General features: G+C 50.2%; 1 protein-coding gene across 10 annotated transcripts; it reads left to right on the forward strand.

Annotated features, from left to right (window-relative positions):
- The first annotated feature begins 4918 nt into the window (after positions 1–4918).
- On the forward strand, positions 4919–18727 carry ARMC12 (armadillo repeat containing 12). Of its 10 annotated transcripts, none has more exons than XM_032462917.1 (9): positions 5891–6007; positions 7228–9911; positions 10361–10421; positions 10882–11122; positions 11821–11966; positions 12153–12287; positions 16560–16733; positions 16847–16918; positions 18362–18727. In XM_032462917.1, exons 4-9 carry the CDS (start codon positions 10963–10965, stop codon positions 18689–18691), a joined length of 1017 nt encoding a protein of 338 aa, XP_032318808.1. In that variant the 5' UTR covers positions 5891–6007; positions 7228–9911; positions 10361–10421; positions 10882–10962; the 3' UTR covers positions 18692–18727. The 10 variants fall into 10 exon arrangements, with proteins under 10 accessions (XP_032318811.1, XP_032318810.1, XP_032318802.1 ...); XM_032462918.1 differs by having other exon boundaries at positions 7228–9275; XM_014555679.2 differs by having other exon boundaries at positions 7228–7635; positions 9121–11122.
- The last annotated feature ends 1675 nt before the right edge of the window (positions 18728–20402 follow it).

Raw genomic sequence — 20402 nt, forward strand, 5'->3', positions numbered from 1 at the left:
GTTCACCAGGGTGGGTGGGACCAGAGTGCGTCCAGAGCCCGGCAGTGCTGGGCAACTCTCTTGGGTGTAGTATGTAGGAGTGGCACGCCAGGGAACAGGCAGTGCCCGGGGAGTGAGGGTGGGGAGCCCAGATCCAAGGCTGCATCTACACTCTAGTTGGCTCTGGGCAGGTCTGGCTTGGGCATGGTCCCCTCCCCACCCCCAAACTTCCCCCCACTCCCTTAAATATTAGAGATAATCCATGTGAAGTGCCTAGAACGGAGGCTGGTTTGCGATGATGTCAACTAGAATGAGTCACCCCCACGCCTTCTCTCTCATCCTCCACACACACAGCTCAAGGCCTAGAACCTCCTGGGATCTTTCTCCCACACCACCACCTTCTTGCTTTTGAGTCTCTATAGCTCGAACACTTGGTACTCACCACCTGTTGGCTTGGGTTATTATTTAACCTCCCATGCCATGTGTTTGTCTCTTCAACTGGTCTGCAAACTGCCCAAGGGCAGGAAATCATTTCAATACACCCAACATTTATTGAACATCAACTCCAGTGCCAACCTTGGCCTGTGGGGGATGAACTCAAGCCATGGGGGGGAGGCCTCAAAGCAGCAGACTTTGTTTCTGCCTCAAGAACTTTCTAATCTGGTTAGAAGAACAGAATTAGTAAACAGATCACTAGAATATGAGACAGGCCACATGCTGTGCCGTGAGAAAGGTACAGACTAAGTGTGCTGAGCTTTCAGAGGAGGAATCAGATTTGGCTGGTGCTGTTCCAAGCAGGCTTTATGAGCTGGAGCTTGAGAGATGGGTAGACATGGAGGACAGGCACTCCTGGCATGGGAAATGACAGAGTGAACTGTGGAGGTTGGAAGGAGGGAGAAGAAAGGACCTTAGGAATTGTGTCATAAACTTTTGAATGACATCTTTAGCAGGACCTAACAGAGTCTTCCATATGGTTGGTTCTCAGTCCTTTATTCCCTCCTTGGTTTAGGGAGAGTGGAATCTTCAGGACTAGCACTCAATGATGTCTTTCTGCAGAAGGATGGTTAAGGAAAAAAGGTGGCTCTGAATAAAACCGGGTTTTGATTGGACAAAGGGAGGGATCAGGCTTCGGTTTGGGGTCTTCCTCCACCCTGCCTCCCACTCCCACCGGCTAGTGTCCAGGCTCTTTCTACTCCTGGAGTCCTGCCAGGGGGTTCCCAAGCTATCCAACAGGGCTGTGCTTGGTTTGCCAGGCCCCTGGGAATCCCTGGAGTCCCCAGGCTTGTGTGAAGAAAGTGTTTCTTAGGGAAGGGGTCCGAGGAAAGGGGAAGCGCCTCCGGGAGATGGCTTGAATTGGCCCCTTCTAGCGGGCTTCCGTTGTCACGTGACAGCATCCCAGGTCTCCCAGGTCTGGGGCTGGCGCGCTCCCAGCTGTCTTCCTCCAGACTCCTGGACTGAGCACTATTGGGGCTCAGGCGGTAACCTCGGCGGCTCCTTCCTCTGCGTGGAGCTACCAACACCTGCCTCCCACAACTGTGCTGCTCCGGCGTCCCCCACACGCCTGGGGTTCCAAACCAGGGCTTAGGTGGGGGATGGATAGGTCTGGGTGCGCTAAGGCCCGTGACGGTTAGGGCTGCCAGGGCCACCCGGCTGGGGCGCCCATCCCAGGGGCTCCACACCAGCCCCTGGCCCTCTCTCTTGCCGTGCCCAGGCCTGGCGCGGCCCCAGCGCGCCCTCGCAAGGCTGCGGCGGCGGGGAGGCTGCGCGCCGAGCGCAAGCCGCGAGCACAAACAGGGCGAGGAGGCTGGTGTGAGCGCCTGGGCCCGGTGCCAGCGCGCCGGGGCTGGAACACAATGTCCCGAGCGAGCGGGCGGGCGGGCGAACGGGGAGCGAGAACAGCCTGACTCAGCAGCTGGGTAAGTGGGTGTGCTCGCTCACCAGATCAACCGCTCTCGCAGCCTGCGGTCAGCGACGACCCAACTCTCAGAGGCTCCCTCGAGCGGGAGGGGAGGGGGGAGCACAGGGCTCCTCGACTCCTGCCCTGCCTGTCGCCTGGGACCTCCACGTGGCGAGTTTGCGCATCCCCCTGCCTTCTCGCCGCTCCAGTAAAGGGTCTCGCAGCCCCTAGTGCGAGCAGAGCGGGCTCTGCCCACTTGGGAGGGGCACTCTCCTCACCCCACCACCCTAACCGGCAGGTGTGGCCGGCCATACAGCTGCCAGGTACACGTTGTCTCATTCCCCCACCACTATGGGAGGCCTCTGGAGGTCTTGGCGGGGCGGGGGGGGGGGTAGGTGATGGGAGGGGATGGGGGTGTAACTCTTAGATGCAGATGTAGGTAGAAATTTCTTCTAGGTTGGTGGGGAACAGAGGAAGAGGATGCTGGGAGAAATGGGATATAGGGCAAGAAGACCTTCCCCATCTCTGTCCTCAGCTGACCCAGAGTTCAGAGTCTCTTCCTGTCCCCTCCTCTCAAAACCACTAGGCCCCTGAAGATTTCCTCAGAGGGAAGGAGAAGCAGGTGGGGAGGTGCTTTGAAGCCTGAGACCCTGCTTTTCTGCCTTACCCACCCTCCCCCAAAAGCCACAACAAAGACCCACCAATCCTGCCACCCAGCCACAAAGCTTCTCCTTCCTCCTCTGCGCCTGCTGTCCCCTGTGGTCTGCTGAGGCCATTGTGAGGACGACAGCCCCAGGGCAGGGAGCTCAGATGTCAGCCCAGTGCAGGACTCTTCCTGGGGGGTGGGGACCTGTCCCATGCCCCAGCCTCCTGGGGTGTCTACAAGGTGCCCCAGGGGACATGCTGTGCCTGGAGTGTGCCAGGGTAGGCAGGGAGGGGCTCCAACCTCTGCCAAGCTCCAGGAAAGGCCCTGGCAGTCAGCACAGGCCTGGGCTCCAGGGCGTTCCAAGGTGGGGCTGCAGGAGGGATCCTGGGCCACTGAAGTGCCTCACCTGGGCCTCAACCCCTCTCCTCAACCCCAGACATCTCTGGCACCCTCAGTAGCCAGAGTTGAGAAGGATGCCTGCCACCTTCCCACACATACAGACATACCTCCCACCCATGTGCTCACCCAGCCAGTGCTCACCAGCTCTCAAGATGTACTTTCACTGTTGTTGACTCCAACCTCTACCTGATGGATGAAATCTGTTCACAATATCCTGGGTAAATGATTGTTCTGAAACTGCACACCCACAGTGACAGGGACACTCTTTCACAAGGCAGCCCACTGCCCCTCAGGACTTCCCTATCTCTAAGTCCAGTCACCTATAGGACACCTGCCCTCACATGGCCTAGAAGTGACTGAACTCACCCTTACATCCCTGTCCCTTTCACCAGCTCCTCCCCTCTGCCCACCATGACCCTCCTACTCCCCAAACTCACCATGAAGGTGGATTCATTCTTAACTTTTTTCTCTCCTTCACTATCCTAGATCTCATCTATTACCAAATTCTTCCTTCTGTTGCTTTTATTACAAGATATATTGTTCGTTACTTTCCTCACTTACTTCTTCATTTCCAAGCCCATAGATTCCACCTTTGGCCCCAATTCCCACCATCACTGCCACATTGTCCTTTCTGACCCAGGTTTTTTCCTTCCTCCTACACACCCTGCTGGAATAATCTTTCTCAAACACTGTTTATTGTGTATGTTATCAATTTCAGACTCTTCAACCAAGCACACTGGGTACACCAGCTGCTAACCCGTGTGTTCCATTTGAAGGGCCCTGGATTCATTCATGGTGTACCCAGACCACAGAGTCCAGCACAGGGCCTGGTGTGCAGCAGGAGGGCAGCCAATGTGCCTCAAGTGGCCAATCCACTTGCTTGTGCTCCTCTCTCATCCTCCCAGTTCTCTTTCCTGCTTGGTCTCCCCATTCCCATCAAGCCTGTGGCCTTCCTAATGCTCACACAGGCCCTTCTGTGGGAGTCACAGTTTTTTAATTTCCCAGATTCTTCAGAGAGGGGTGGGGAAGGGAGAAGCTGACATCCAAATTAACTTTAGGGGGTTGCACCAAATCCAAACTGCAAAGACCTGGATTGCAGAGTGGAAAGAGTGTAGCTGTCTGCAGAGAGCCTTTGCTCCAGCAAGAAACAAAACCGCTAAAGAAGGTGGGAGGCAGAAATGAGAGTAGGGGCAACCAGTGGCTTTGGGGTTTACAGAGGGACCTGGCCATTGGAGATTCCAGCCTACGTAGCTCTGGGCTGCTGGGTCTGATGTCCTTAGATTGCTCTCTTTCTTGGCACCACATCTCTCTCTCTCTCCCTCTCTGTCTCTCTCTCTCTCTCCCTCACACACACACACACACACAGACACACACACTCATACATGTGCCCAGTGATCCTGGCCCATCACCACCTCGTAACCCAGCTCAAAAGCTCTGATAATCTCCACCCGACTTTGATCATTTTGTCATCAACTTCCCTCTGAGCCTTATAAACTGCCTTCCATCTTTTCTATATTTTATTGCTTCATTATGTCCTGTAGTATTTTCAACTGGATAGATTATAAGCTCCTTCATGGCAGGGACAGTTTTATTTATTTAATAGCATCTATTTATTTTGAGAAGGAAGCATAAGATAGGGCAGTTGGATTTTGGAGGCTACCCGGACTTGGGTCTGGATCCTGGTTCCAACCCTTAGCTTTTTGGCCTTAGGCAAGTCTCTTAACCTTTCTGAGCCCGTTTCTTCATCTATAAAAGGTGCGAGAGATATTTACCTTATAAAATAAGTGGCAACGTTTACAGAGACTACAAAGTGCCCCTTGCACAGTGAGCAGGTAATAGCTCGTCTTCCTTCCCTGCCCGGTAGGGGCCTTCCCTGAATTGGCGGACAGGGTTCCTTAACTACCCACCCCCATACTGGGATACGCCTAAGCTATTAATAATTACACTATTACTATTAATAATTACACCGGTAACACAGACTTAAGCCGGGATGCATGGCCACCCTACCCTAACTCACAATAACCGGTGAGAGCAGGGTTCGGATCCAGCGCCGTGGGAACCCAGTGCCTAAGTATGGTGCCAAGCATAGTTCAAGCTCAATCAGTGAACGTCTGTTGAATGAACGAGCGAGCGAACAGAACCCGTCCTTCCCTCAGCTTTTTGGAGCATCAGCGAGTGAAGAAGCAAAGATTGAAAAGGCCACCAACGCCGCTTCCCCATCCCAACCCGGGTCCCAATGCCTCCAGCAGCCTCCTTTCTCTAAGGTCTCTCCTTCTCCAACCCGCGTCCCCGCCCCCTGGTTGCCTTGGAAACAGTGACGTATGCGCGAGGGGCGTGACCTCTCCCCATCTTCTGGAGACCCAGGCCCGTTTTTATCCCAACCTGGGGAGAGGGTGAGGTTGGGGGTTCTCTACCCTGCCATCCCCCACGGCCGGGCCTGGAGCTAACCCCACCCACCTGGCCTCCCCCTTCTGGTGCGAGGCCTGCCCGATTTAGGGCACCCCACCCGCAGCCCACCCAGCCGGGGTCCAGAGAAAGCCGGCTTCAGCCCCTAGGATCCGTCTCCATCCCTTCACCCCGATGGGCCGATGGATCTCGAGAACCAAGGCCCAGCGCTCAGTCCAGGCCGGTTTCTTCCCGGAAAGCCCTCGGGCTTGCTATGCGTTCTGCGGGTGGGCTGGAAGGGTGGGACCCCATGGCGCGCGGGTGCCGCAGAGCACGGGCGAGGAGGAGTTAAACAAGGTGTCGGCGCCGGGCGCGGCGGGAGCGGGGGAAGGGAGCGAAGGGAAAGTGAGAGCGGGGGCGGAGGAGGGGCGGGGGGACCGGAGCGAAAGAACATCCTGTGCCCGCCGCCGGATGCGCGCGGGGGGGCGGGGGAAGGCGGAGAGGTAGTCGGGGGAGGGAGGACCAGATGGGGGGAGGCCCGGGGCGGGGAAAGGCGCGGCCTCCGCCCCCGACCCGGTCCTCGTCCTTACGAGGTGCCGCTCCCTCCGCTCCCCGGACTTTTGCCGCCTTTCTTCCAGTCCCCGCGCCTACGTCGGCGTAAGGAGCTACCAAGAGGCCCCCGAATCCGGTCCTGGCCCGGGGTAAGCGCGAGCTGGGGAGGGGACAGTCTCGGAGAGTGTGAGATCCACGTCAGGGCAGGGGCGGCCCCCCACACTTTCATCTCTCCGCTTTTTTTCTGCGGGGGCAGCTCGCACGTGTTGAGCGTCCCTTGTTCGAGGGAGAGTCACAACGTACATTCTCATTCAGTTCTGACAGCGGCACTTCCCTGGAGTAGACAGGTATTAAAAGACACATTTCCCGGAGAAGGAAACTGAGACCCAGTTCGCTCAAACCCAAGCTCATCGGACCCCAACGGGCTTTTCATTAGAGTATAGATAGAGTAGGTTAATTTTCCCATAGCTTCTCCTGTGCATCCGGTTGCCGGGCCCCTCCTGGGTCGCCCTCCATAATGGCCTAGCACCCTTTTCCACACTAGGTACCCAGTTAGGCTCCTCTGATACATTAAGCTGAAACACCTATTATCAGAGTCCTGGTAGAGAGAATGCGGAGATAGTCTTAGGGTTTCACAGGTGGGAGGATGGTTTTTAGGAATAAAGGAGCTCAAGGGAATGGGCAATAGGCTGGATTTCCCTAGCCCTCATGATTTAAGTATTTGGGCGTGGCGGGGTTGGGGGGGGTGATTCAAAGAGGACTCCAGAGTTGCTCAAGGCAGTTAAATAGGTTTCAGGAGATGAGACTGATTAACCTGAAGAAGACCAGGGTGGGAGGGGTAGACAGTGAAATGGAAGGGGCTGAATAAGGTGCCTTTCAGGCCTCACAGAGGCCCGCCATCCGTATGCTCACTGCCTTCCCACACCCAACATTATTGTCTAGGTGAAACCTGCTTATAACAGGAATTATTCTAGTTACATTTGGGGAGCTCTGTGTGCTGGGCACTGTTCCAAGTACTTAATCCTCTCAAAAAACCCCAAGATGTAGGTATTGTTATTCTTCCCATTTTATAGGTGGGGAAAATGCGGCACAAAGAGATCACAAATCTAAGTCAGTGGCTGAGCTGGATTTGAACCCCAGCAGTCTGGGTTGAGCCCACACTCTCACTTGCTAAATAAACTGCAACTAACATGATGGGAACATCAACCTATAAGGTAGAAAGCTGGTGCAGGTGACAGAAAGGTGTGTCCTAGGGCAGCCTGTCAACTTTTGCATTGGGGAGGGTGGGTAAGAAACTGGGGCTTGGTTGTGTGTATATGGAATCCTAGACTTCTCCCTAACCAATATTCCAAACTTCTGGATTTTACAGAAAAAAAATGAAACAAGAAAACAAAAGCCAAGTTCTCACAAAGAGTTGCAGCCTCAATTTATGCTCCCTAGGAACCTTCAAAACACAACTACCATCTGTTATCACCATCATTTCATAAAAGCAAGTCCATTTTAATCCTCCTCAAAATAAGTCAGACATCATCTGAATCAAAAGCTGTTACTGCCAAGAAAGGACAGTCATTGACTTTCCACCACCAACTAGACATTCCTCCATATTTTTTCATCATGCTGTGGACTAGTGAAAATCTCACACTGGTGATGCCTCTGCTTTTAATCTCTCTGAATCATTTGAGGGCAGAACCAAAAGAAATGGGCTTAAGTGTAGCAGGAGGGATTTAGGTTAGAGCCAAGAAAGAATTTTCCTCTCCTGGAGATCTTTAAAGAGCAGGTGAGTACTGCATTTGCTTAGGTTGTGAGGGTTGCAGGATCAACACCATGGCCAGTAGCTCTGCGTCCCACCTCAGACAAGGGCAAGAACTTTGTTTTGAAGGACCTAGTCTCACATCCACCAGGGTAGCCTTGGAACCTGAAATAGTTCCATCAGGCAGCCATTTCCTGCCCAGAGTTCATGGGACTTGATAGGTGGTCCCCAGGCAGTGAGGCACCCACTGTTGGGTGGCACCCCCAGGCCTGTAAGCCCTGAAACTGAAGAGCGAGCCTGGGGACAGCAACAGACATCGATGATGCCAAATAGTGGAGAGGCAGTATAACCACAGACCTTAGTATGATGGTGCCTTTCTCCAGTCCGGGGCCCAGGTTAATTACCTTAGTAGTCTCAGGTGGGACCAGGTATAAAACAGGTGAAGTCTCTGAATCCCTTTCTAATCCTATTCCCCGCAGGATGGCAAACCCAAACCATCAGGACTTACCAGGCAGTCCCAGGACCATCTTATGTGTTCCCCTGGGGGTAGATCCTGTGGCAAGGGCAAAAGTGAATTATTGTCCTGACCAATAGTTGGCCACGGTCCTTTGGTAGTCAGGAATTGAACTCAGATTGCATTGACTAGTTGCCTGTGGATTAACATGGCACTGGGACAATTGCACCTGGGATGTTCAGCTATAGTTCATAGGGCTTGTGTTAGCCTCTGGTCCGCCTGTTGAGAGAGTGGGTTTCCATCTCAATTGTTTAAGTAGTCCATTGGTCCTTTCCATTAGCCTAGCAGCAGTGGGGTCGAAAGGCAGGTGGAAATGCCACTGTATATCCTTTTTATCAGCCTATTCCTGAACTTCGTGGCCAGTAGAGTGGATTCCTTGGTCACTGTCAGTGTCCACAGGGGTTCTATATGTCACACACAAGCGGTTCTAGACCCAAAACAGAGTTTATTTGCGTTGTTAGATGACTGAAGTGGGCCTTTTGTAATGTCTTCCACTTGTCGTAGCACATTGTAGACTGCATACAGCTGTAGTTCCATCACACTGTGTCATTGCTTTGCCCTTTTCCATAGCTGGGACCAGAAGCCCAAGGGCACTCTTATTTTGTCGTTGCCCCAGGCCCCAACCAAACCCTTCCAGGTAACTGGCAACGTTCAATTCACAAGCCTGTCCCTGAGTTAATATCCCCAAAAGCCTGTGTCTAATTGTTTAGGGGTGAGGAGTTGGGGTTATCCTTGTCTTTTGTAGATAATCCTGGTCCTTGGATTTTGTCTGTATTCACCAGCCATCCCTATACAGTCAGATGAGCCATGAGTGTGGAGCAGCTACTTTTAAGTTATAAAGAGACCCTGAGGTTCAGAGGATATCAAAGTAATGGAAGAGAAAGACATCATTCATGGTAGTCAGCTACCACGGGGCCCCAGCTGCTAGTGGACGGTCACAGTCACTCCTGCGACTCTCCGTTCTCCGTCCTCACTTCCTGACATCTTGGTGCTTGCAGGAGTTTCCTCGGCCTCTTGGCTGGCTTGCCAACTGTTGGGCTGCAACCCATGGACCTGCAGGAGATAGCGACAGAGACATCAGTGGTTTATGGGCAGGGGATCTTAAGCAAAAGGTCCTGGAGTGATAACCTCCACCGCGTATGGCAGAAAGAAGGTGGGATAGCAGCCCTTTTCACTACTCGGGGGAGAAGGAGGCTACCATTTATAGCGGGAATTGATGTCACCTTGGCTCCTCAGGTACCAGGGAAACCAGCAGCTTGGGCATATCCCTCTCAGCCATCATAGATTAATTACCATCACTGAGGTAGATGTTTCCTTTTAATAAACTTGCAGGTGGAGCCGTTCTGGCCTAGGGATTAGATCAGGGCAAACACATTCACGTGAGTGGGTGCAGGTGAAGAAAGGACTGGTGGAGCAGGGGATGTACAGAGAGCAAGAGAACAGCCATCTTGAATGGCCTGACCACTCACCTTAGGGCTGTGTAGAGGGCTAGGAACCACCTAGGAATGACCCTTGAGGAGACCTAAGGCTGGAAGAGAGGAAAGGAAGAGAATGGCCCCCTCAGAATGTTGCCTGGAGTCTGGGGTGAGATAGATGAAGGCTCAGTGGACAGACCTGGCTGACTGCGGCATCCTTGGGAACAATTTTTTCCTATTTCCCCACTGCCTTCAAGCCCAGGTGCAGCCCAGGGCCCAGAGCCTTCCAACAGCAGCTCAAAGCCAGGCAGGTGAAGCCCTGTGCTGGCTTGGACTGAGCCTGGCTTAGGCTCCTCCCTGCTCTGTACCAGAAGGTGAGGCCAGAGGGTGTGGGGACACTAGGGGCAGTGGGGAAGAGAAGGAGGGAAGGGTCTAGTCTCACCTGCTCCAGCCTAGTGGTAGAGACCAAGGCCTCCAAAGTTGGGTTCTCATCCTCCAGGATTTTCTGACTCCAGAGGAAGCCTCCAGCTTCATCCTACCCTGTGTGTATGTTGTGGGGGCAATGGGGTGTGATACTTCCAGATTTAGACCTCCGTGGTTTAGTAGCACAGACCTACCCACAGTTTAATCCTGGAGTTTTAGAATGCTAAATCTGGATCCTCTTAAGTTACAGTTGCAGAAACAGACTCAGGCAAGGGCAATCCCTCCTGCTCCAGAATCACACTGGTTACATGGGCCTGGAGCCCCTGCATCCAGATTCTCTGATCTTGTTCTGTCCTCAAAGAATGACAGAAGCTATAACTTTAGCATCTACTAAGTGCAGGACTCTGTGCTGGCTGTTGGAGATGCAGAGACAGCTGCCTTCAGGAGCTTTTGGTTAGCAGGTACGTATACACTGCTTTTTATCCTCCAAAGGAAGGATAAAATGTTCTACCTACAGAAACACCCCAGGCCCAGAAGTGGATCTATGGTAAAGAGATCAAAGATGGCAGGGCCAGGCAGGCAAGTGAGGGAACAGGACTGTCAGTGGTCACCCCCCTCCCTCCTCCAACTTCAATGGCCCCAGCCCAGAAATTGGGCCTCTGCTGCCCTCTAATGGAAGAAAGGCAGCCCGTGGAGCTGCCTGCTGGGGCCCGACCAACCTGGTCCACTAAAGAAAAGGGGATGAGGACATTCCTGCTCCCAAATTTTTTATTCTACTAGAGTCTTGAGCTTTGTTTCCAACAGCCTCTGAAGCTCCCTGGCTGCCCTGGGTCCCCACCACCACCCTCCATCCCACCATTTCCCCCGTTTCCTTTGTTGCCCGGGTTCTGATTCTGGTACCCTGGTTCCTGGCCCTGCCAGAGTTCTAGTTCCGGAAGGCCTTTGCCAGATGCCTCAGGCCTAGCTCCCACCTGGGCGCAAAGCTGCACTGAAGACTCGGGCATGTGCTGCATCCCCCAGCGCCTGGGGCAAATGGACATCTACAAAGGTGTAGTGAGCCTGGCCACAGGTGCTGGGGCCATCTACCTGCTCTACAAGGCCATCAAGGCTGGCATCAAATGCCAGCCACCCCTCTGCACTACCTCGCCCATCTGTATCGCCCGTGAGTGCCCCCGCCCTGGGGAGAGGGCTTAGCCCCAGGAGGTACCTGTTCCTGAGGCCTCCAGTGTGGGAGGGCCAAAGGTGACTCCTCCACGTTCCCTCTCTCTCCTCTTCTCCATCTTCCTCAGACCCACCCTAGAGATGCTAGCTCAGGGTCCCCAGGTGGTGGGTGGCACTCAAGTACATCCTCAGGAGTCATCTGGCAGGTTTCTAAATTCTACACTTACTCTAGCTTCCAGGGTGCCACTGCTTGGAAACTTGGCATTAGCAGTTCTCCCCAAGGGAAGGTTGGGGGACCTACATGCCCAGAGCCTCTGCTAGTCCAAATGACAACTTTGTGCAAAGTAGAGAAAGGACCCCCTTCTGCAAGACTTTTTTATTGCCATCTGCTGGAATATCATTGCCGTATACTGATTACGATGAAATACTACATGTTACTGCCATATGCTAGCAAGTTGTTATAGTAAATATTCAAAATGTTTTTGTTTATTATATGAACAATACGGCATTAGATGTGGTGCCCTTGTGCAATACACACCCTGTTCAACTGTACATGGTAGGTCCTGCATATAGCAAGAAGTCTTCTCTTCAGAAAAGGCAAGGCAGCCTTGCCCCCAGGTCCCTCTCCCCAACTTCCCAACCCCATTCTTTAATCACTTCTGAGTCCACAGCCTGAACTGGGCTGCGGTGGCTATCTAGGCCTGGCAATCGAGCGAGAGCGGCACGGGCGGGACTCAGGTGAGCTCCGGAGGCTCCTCAACTCTTTGGAGTGCAAACAGGATGCGTACGCCAAGAGCATGATCCTGCACAGTATCACGCGCTGTGTGTACTTGCTGGAGTCCGAGGTGAGGGAAGGGAAGCAGGAGGTCCCTCCCAGCCAGCCTGGCCCCTGACGTGTCAGACTGTGTCATCAGACCTGCCTCCATTGGCGGGAGGGGTTGTGTCGAGGGGTCTTGGTGACATGGGGGCCTGGGACCAGGACACCTGCTTCTGCCTCTCCCATCTCTCCCGTCTCTGCCGGCACTCTCTAGGCCTCTGCTTGTACTAATGATGACATCGCATTGGTGGGCTCCATGCTGGATGACAAGGACAACAGTGTCAAAATCCAAGCTCTGAACACGCTTAAAGCTTTCTCTGGCATCAGAAAATTTAGGCTTAAAATCCAGGTGAGTCCAGCAACAAGCAGTGGGGCAGAGCACACAGAATGTCCATAGTCCATAGGTCTTTAATGGGAATGGGCTGAAGCAATCATTCCTCTGCATTTTGTTCACCAGTTCCTTGATTTTCTTTGTAGTTCGACCACATTCGCATGTGTCTTCTTCTGTTCTTACAGGGTGAGACAGACAATAAACGAATAGGTCACATATAGCTGGAATGTTTTAAGCTTCATGTATGTGGAAGTGTGCAGTTTGTATTCTGTAGTTTTCCTTATTCTCTCTAACACTTTTATGGACGTGGACAGCTCTGTTTCCTTCTCCCCTGCTGTATAGTATTCCAGTTCATGAATACCCTGCAATATTTTTTATCCAGTTGTTTCCATGTTGTGCCATGAGCATTCTTATACACAGCTCCCTCATGGACATGGGTGAACTCCCCCTGGGCTATGTAAGCAGGAGTGGAATGGCTGGATGACAGGTATGCCTGACTTTTCAACCAGGGTTGTACCCATTCACACCCTCCCCCAACCCTGCATGAGTGTTCCTGGTGCATCACCTCTTTCCCAGCACTTCGTGTTTTCACACTTTCAATTTCTTGCATCACAACTTTTTTGGGGAAAAAGAGGGTGTCTTGGTCTCCACTTGCTGGCTGCCTCTACCTCATCCCTCGGTAATCTCAGTTGTCCTAAGGCTATGATTCTCAAGCAGATCAGAATTGCCTGGAGAGCTGGTTAAAAATGAACATTTCAAGGCCCCACACTCCGAGAATCCAGTTCAACAGGAGAGCTGTTTTTCACAAGCCTCCCCTTGCCCAGAAGATTCTGATGCAGGTGGCCTGGGCACCATAGTTCCTTCTTTCTGCAGAGTCTGTATCCCGAGGACCTGACCCTGTTCTCCCCTCTCTGGGGGGAAAGCGGCCACTCCCTGGCCTCAGCTTTCATGGGTTCTCCTGTGTCTCTGTCTGCAGCCTGGGGTCTCCCTTGACCTCCAGACCCTGGGCCAGCTGCTCCACTCAGACAAACTAGTGGCCCTCTAACCACACAGGTCTGAAATGGAGCTCGCCTGCATCCCCTGAGTCAGACCACCCTCTTCAGAGGGATCTGATTGCATCGGCCCCTGCTTGGTCTTCCTCAAGGCTCATCAGAAAGTGCACCCTCAACTTCACCACCTTGCCCCAACCCTAGCCATTTACCTTGTCGGTTTCATACTCTCTCCCCTCCCCAGTTATATTTGCAGTTCCCTCTGCCTGAAACCCCACCTCAGACATGCTAACTCCTACCAGTGCTTCAGGTCTCAGCAGACAGTGAGGGGCGAGGGCAGGGAGGAGCAGGGTGCCAATGGGGATGCTGTGTTCCCTACTCCAGGACCTGTGCTTCCTTCTTACGTGGCTTACAGGGGTACAGCTTGTAAGGGTACCTGCCTTTGGTAATACCTTTTGGCCCAAGTATCTTGCATCTTAGAAGCCAAAGTCCTTTTATTCATTCAACAAATGTATATCAATTGAGCACTTACCTTGTGCCACAGCTCTGTGCTAGCTAGGCACTGGAGCTATAGCAGTGAACAGAACAGGAAAGATCCCTGTCCCAGTAGAGCTTATATTTAGCAGAGCAAGGCAGGCAATTACATAAATAAGTAAAATATAGAGTGTGTTTCATGTGATAAGTGTTATGGAGAAAAATAAAGAAGGGTGGTAAGGAAGGCTGGTGTGGGCGTGGTGTTGCACTTTCAAAGGAGAAAATCTCTGGGACTAGGGCTTGATGAAGAGTCATAGAAATAACACCAAAAGCACAAACTATGAAAGAAAAAAATTGATAAATTGGAATTCATCAAAATTTAAAAGAAAATTGGTTTTGTGAAAGACCCTGTTGAAAGGATGAAAAGACAATCTTCAGACTGGAAGAAAATATTTGCAAACCACATATGTGTCACATATCTGACAAGGTACTCACAGCTGGATTATATAAAGAGCTCTCAAAACTCAATATTAAAAAAAAATAATCCAACTCGAAAATGGGCAGAAGACATGGAAATGTTTCACTGAACAGGATATACGAAATGCAAATAAGCACATGAAAAAGTATTTAGCATCACTAGCCATTAGGGAAATGCAAATTAAGACCACAATGAAATATTACTATCCACCTATTAGATGATTTAAACTCCAAATTAGTGACAATACCAAGTGCTGGTGAAGATACAGAGAAACCAGATCTCTCATATGTTGCCGGTGGGAATGTAGAACAGTACAGCAGCCACTCTGCAAAACAGTTTAGCACTTAAAAAAAAAAAGATCTCTACATTTACCATACAAACCAGCAGTTGCACTCCTGGGCATTTATCCTGGAGAAATAAACAACTTAACATCTGTATACAATTGTTCATAGCAGTTTCATTTGTAATAGTCAAAAACTGGAAACCACCAAAATGTCTCTCAACTGATTAAGCAAACTGGGGTCATCCCCATCATGGAACACTACTCAGTGATAAAAGGGAGAGAACTGTTGATATACAACAACTTGGATGGATCTCAAGGGCATTATACTGAGTGAAAAAAAAAAATCTCAGAAGGTCATAAAGTATGATTCCGTTTATATAATATTCTCAAAATGACAAAACTATAGAGATGGAAAACAGGTTGGTTGTTGCCACTGGTTAGGGCTGGTTTTGGTGGGGAGGGGTAAGCATGAGTAACAAGGGAGCCCCACAAGGGAGATCTGTGGTGGTGGAGCAGTTCTGATGGAATACTCTGCTGATTGCAGCAGTGGTTACACGAATCTACATACATGATAAGATGACACAGAGTTCTATATACACATTGTACTAATACCATTTTCCTAGTTTTGATATTATACTACAATCATGTAAGATGTAACCATTGAGGGAAACTGGGTGGAGGGCACACGGAACCTCTACTATTTTTGCAACTTCCCATGAATTTATAGTTATTTGAAAATAAAATGCTTAAAAACAAAAAGTGTGTTACATGTGATAGTGCTATGGGGAAAAAATAAAGGGGGAGGATAAGGAAGGCAGGGATGGGAGTGGTGTTGCCGTCTTAAAGGAGGGGGTGGTCAGGGAGGCCTCACTGAGAAGGTGACATTAAGACCAAGTCTTGAAGGAGGTGAGCTCTGAATAGCTGGAGGGAGAGCATTCGAAGTAGAGGCAACAGCCTGTGCAAAAACCTTGAGATAGGTGTGTACCTGGCATGTTCAGGGAATAGCTAAGAAGCCATCGTTATGGGAACTATGGGGAGCAAAGGAGAGAATAAGAGATGAAGTCAAAGAAATAATGGTGGTGGAGGGGCAGGGTATAGCTCAGTGGTAGAGCACATGCTTAGCATGCACAAAGTCCTGGGTTCAATCCCCAGTACCTCTGTTAATAAATAAATAAACCTCATTATCTACCCCTGCCACCAGAAGAAAAAAGAAAAAGAATGTGAGGAGAGGGGCAGATCAAATTGGACTTTGTAAGCCACTGTAAGAACTTTAGCTTTTACCCTGAATGAGCTAGGGACTCTTGAGCAGAGCAGTGACATGTCTAACACATCTTCTGTTCTGCACATAGATGCAGAGGGGTAAGGATGGAAGCCAGGAGAAGGAGGTTATTGCAGAAATCTGGGGGAGAGGTGACGGTGGCTTGGAACAGGGTGGTAGAAGGGGGAAGGTGAGAAGGGACTTGATTGTTGATCAATTCTGAAGGTAGAGCCAACAGGATTTTCCAAAAAGGGGTATGAGAGAAAGAAGGGAATCAAGGAAGACCACAGATTTTCATTCTGAGTAACTGAAAGGAAGGTGTAACCAACAATGGAGGCAGAAAATGTGGTGGGATGGGCAGGTCTGGGGGCTGGGAAAGCGTGAACTCTGAGAGCCTTAATAAGCATTCCGGAAAGGTAGTGAAAATTGCATTTATGAATCTGGAGTTGAGGGAGTGGTCTGGGCTGGAGACAGAAACTGGAAAGGCATCAGCAGATGGTTAGTATTTAACACAGAGTCTGTGAGTAACACTGCGTCACTAAGGGAGCGATGAAGACAGAGGAGGTTGGGCAGAAGAACCAGGAAAGAAGTCTATGACGGAGAAGCCAAGTGAGGAAAGAATGTTGGGGAGGTAGGAGTGGTCAACTAAGTCAAATAATGTTGATCTTTTAAGTGAGAGGGAGCTGTCTACTGGGTTTGACTCAGTTGTCATGAGTTGGGGCGGTGGAGTGAAGGCAGAGGCTGGAACAGTGTTGGGGATCATTGTGTAAAAGAAAACTCTTCTCTCTTCCTACCCTCTCTGCCCTAGGAACACTCCATCAAGGTCCTGGAACTGATCTCCACCATCTGGGACTCAGAACTGCACATTGCAGGCCTCAGACTCCTCAACAACATGCCGCTGCCTGACTTTGTACATCCACAGCTGCGCCGGGTGATGCCTGCCTTGATGGAGATCCTGCAGTCAGACTATATCCTGGCACAGGTCCCTGAGGACCATGGCCCAGCCCTGGCCCAGCACCCAGAGGGAGGAGTGGAGATTTGTGCTCAGGCACAGACTCACCCGCCTCCTCGTGCTTTACTCTTTCTGTTACTCAGGTGCAAGCCATACGACTGCTGAGCAACCTGGCACAGAAGAACGACCTGCTCTATGATATTCTCAACTGCCAGGTGAGAAAGGAACTGAAGACGGGCTAGGATGCCAACTTAGATATTGGGAAAGGATCAGGGATTCTCCAGACAGATGTAGCCCTAACAAGATCATCTTGTTCCTCTACCTGCCTCTGCACTAGCTGCCTTGCAAACCATCCCCTGTTGTCCTCCCAAAAGAATCAGATTCTCCTTGGAGGGGCTTTCTGAACTCTGAGGGTCAGGGACACAGGTAACCAAAGTTAATGTAGGTATTTTAATATTAGGGGAAAATTACTTATAACAAAAATAATTAGGAGTAGACAGGGTCACTACATAATAGTTCGGAAGGATAAAGCAAACTCTAAACTTATATGAACCTAATAGTCTCAAAATACACATGGCAAAATTTGATAGAATTATAAGGAAATTGTTTTTTCTCCTTTTTCAGTTTTATTGAGGTATAATTGATAGAGTATAATTTGTAAGATATTTAAAGTATACTACATTGTGGTGATTTGGAATACATACCCACTGAGAAAGGATTCCCACCATCCAGTTAATTAACACATAATTGTTTTTGGTGAGAACATTTAAATTCTATTCTCTTAGCATATTTCAATTATATAATACAGTGTTATCAACTATAGTCACCATGTTTTGCATTAGATCCTCAGATTTTATTCATCTTTTATTTTGGGGATGGTAATTAGGTTTATTTATTTACTTATTTTTTTTAACAGAGGTACTGGGGACTGAACCCAGGACCTTGTGCATGCTAAGTGTGCACTCTACCACTGAGCTGTATCCCCCCTTATTCATCTTTTAGTTTAAAGTATATACCCTTTTACCAACCTCTTCTTATTTCCCCCACCTCCCAGCCCCTGGCAACCACTTTTCTACTCTGTTTCTATAAGTTTGACTTTTTTTTTTTTTTTTAAAGATTCCACGTGTCAGTGATACCATGCAGTATTTGTCTTTCTCTGGCTTATCTCACTTAGCATCATGGCCTCAGGGTCCATCTATGTTGTCACAAATGGCAGGATTTCCTTCTTTCTCACATCTGTCACTACAGTGGAAGATTTGGAAGATTAATTGTTCTTTCAACAATTAATAGAAAAATACCTGAAATGAGTAAGGTTTTACTTGCTGCAAATAACACAAATAAGCTTGAGCCATCAGACATGCCTAGAACACTCCACAGTTAGTGAGTGCACATTCCTCTCAAGTACACAAAAGATTTATAAAAATCAACCACATGCTAAGCTTAAATTTTGTTTCAACATATTTCCCCAAATCAGTATTATTATATCACTCATATTTTATGACACAATGAAATTATGATAATGAAAGGAAAACAAAAACATCCCCAACAGTTGAATCTGAAACCTTGACTCTACTGGGGAGTTCAGGCAATAAGAGAATAGAAGAACTTGAGAACTTGCCTTGGATTTCACTCCCACGCTTGCTTCATCCCCATCACAGGTGCAGTCCAACTTCCTGAACCTGTTCCAGTCCACACAGCCTGGGAGTCTGCTGTTCGAGGTGCTGGTGTTTGCAGAGCGGCTGAGCGAGGGCCGGAGTTCACCCCACTACCGGGCCGTGAAATGGCATTACAACGAGCAGTCTGTGCATGAAGCTCTCTTTGGCGATGATTCACGGCTGGCAGACCGGCTGCTCGCCTTGGTCATCCACCCTGAGGAGGATGTTCAGATCCAGGCCTGCAAGGTCATAGTCAGCCTGCAGTGCCCGCCGGAAGTGGGAGTCCGGCCCTCCTGCCCACCCAGTCATTCCTGCTTTAATAATGGAGAATAAAATTACGGAGAGCCAATAAATGAGTATGGGAGAGAAGCTTGAGGGGCAGTGTCTGTCCACAGCCCTCCAGGGCTGGGTGTACATTTCATACAGCATAACCTGTACCCCAGAGCACAGCATAGCATGGGCGCATCTCCCTGGACACAACCCTGCTCCCCTGTTTAGGGGACAGACTCCCTTCTTCTCTTGTTGCTTTTCAGATCTGAATGTGGAACCAATGCTTTCAGGGAGTTTCAGGGAGAAGGCAGGTTTGGAGATTGAGGCCAAAGATAAGCAACAGGAAACAATATAGCATTGGATTACTCAGGATGGGCCAGACTACGCCACAGTAACAGCCACTTTAGTGGCTTAGAAATGACCAAGGTTATTTCTTTTTCACACTACATGCTCCTGACTGGTCAGCGTGGCGGGAGGGGCGGAAAGAGTGACTTGCCCAAGGGCATGTGACTGGTCTGGGGCAGAAATACGATTAGAACCTCCTAATTTTTACTGAGCTTTTTACTTTCATATTCCTTGGCCCACGCCCCTTGAGAGGGCACCATGGATTATAAGCCAGAATCTGTGGCAGTTGAGAAAGATCTCAGATAGAGAGGGTAAAGTGTATCAGTCTGGGCCCAATCAGGAGAGAAACCACACAGTAATTTGAACAGGGAAATTTTAAAATAATTATTTGTTATAACTGGGAATTGGAGTAACAAAGAATTGGTTAGTAAGGAATAAAGAGTACTCTAAAGGGTACATAAGTAGCAGACATAGACGCAGCCTGAGCAGGACTGAGGCTGAGATGGAACACCCAATGAAGAGAAACCCTACCTCCTAACCCACGGCTGAAATCCAGACTTTGTTGAAGAGAACACAGCCTGTGGCTTACCAGAGGGCAGAAAAGTCACTGTGGTGTCATGCCAATGTAACTGGCAGAAATCTGCCCTCTCAGATGCCAGGGAAAGCTCTTCACAGGAAGGTGTCAAACCAAAGCAACTCCACTACAGAACTGCCTGGGCTGGGTACAGTAGTTCTCCCTGGACCGCAGGCTCCCAGTGCTGGAGAAGCTGTGAGTGCTGCAGGGGCTTCATGCTGGAGAAGCCACATGCACAGCAGGTGCTGGAGAAACTGCAAAAGCTGCAAGAGGTGGAGGCACTCTGCTGACACTATTGCCCAGTGTGTAGTGCCAGGAGGATCTGTTAGACACGGGGTGTTGCTGGCCATTCCAGGAACTGGGCACTGGTGAAGCTGTCTGCACTGCAGAAGCCTGCCAATCAAGCACACAAGAACCAGGAAGCAAAAGCCTTCTCCTGCAATCTCTCTCCAGCTCCCTTCCTCTTACCAATTTAGAGGATCAGTAAGCCTGGGTTGCCTCTCTTAGGAATTTGGAAGCATCTTGGCTTGGTGGTTCTGGTTCAGTCAAGCTGTGCTTGCGGTTAAGCTATATTGGCCAGGGCTGCAGTCATCTGAAGACTTGACTGGGGCTGCAGGATCACTTCCAAGGTGGCTCACTTGTGTGGCTGGCAAGTTGGTGCTGGCAGTTGGCAGGAGGCCTCAGTTTCTGTATATATGGGTATCTCCACGGGGATGCTTGAGCGTCCTCATGACGAAGCAGGTGGCTTCTCCTAGAGTGAATCCTCCCAGAGAGAGAGCAGGGCAGAAGCTGCTTTGCCTTTTCTGACCTAACTTCAGAAGTCATACATTATCACTTCCACCACGTTTGTTAGAA

The sequence above is a fragment of the Camelus ferus genome, chromosome 20, assembly GCF_009834535.1.
Source record: "Camelus ferus isolate YT-003-E chromosome 20, BCGSAC_Cfer_1.0, whole genome shotgun sequence".
NCBI lineage: Eukaryota > Metazoa > Chordata > Mammalia > Artiodactyla > Camelidae > Camelus > Camelus ferus.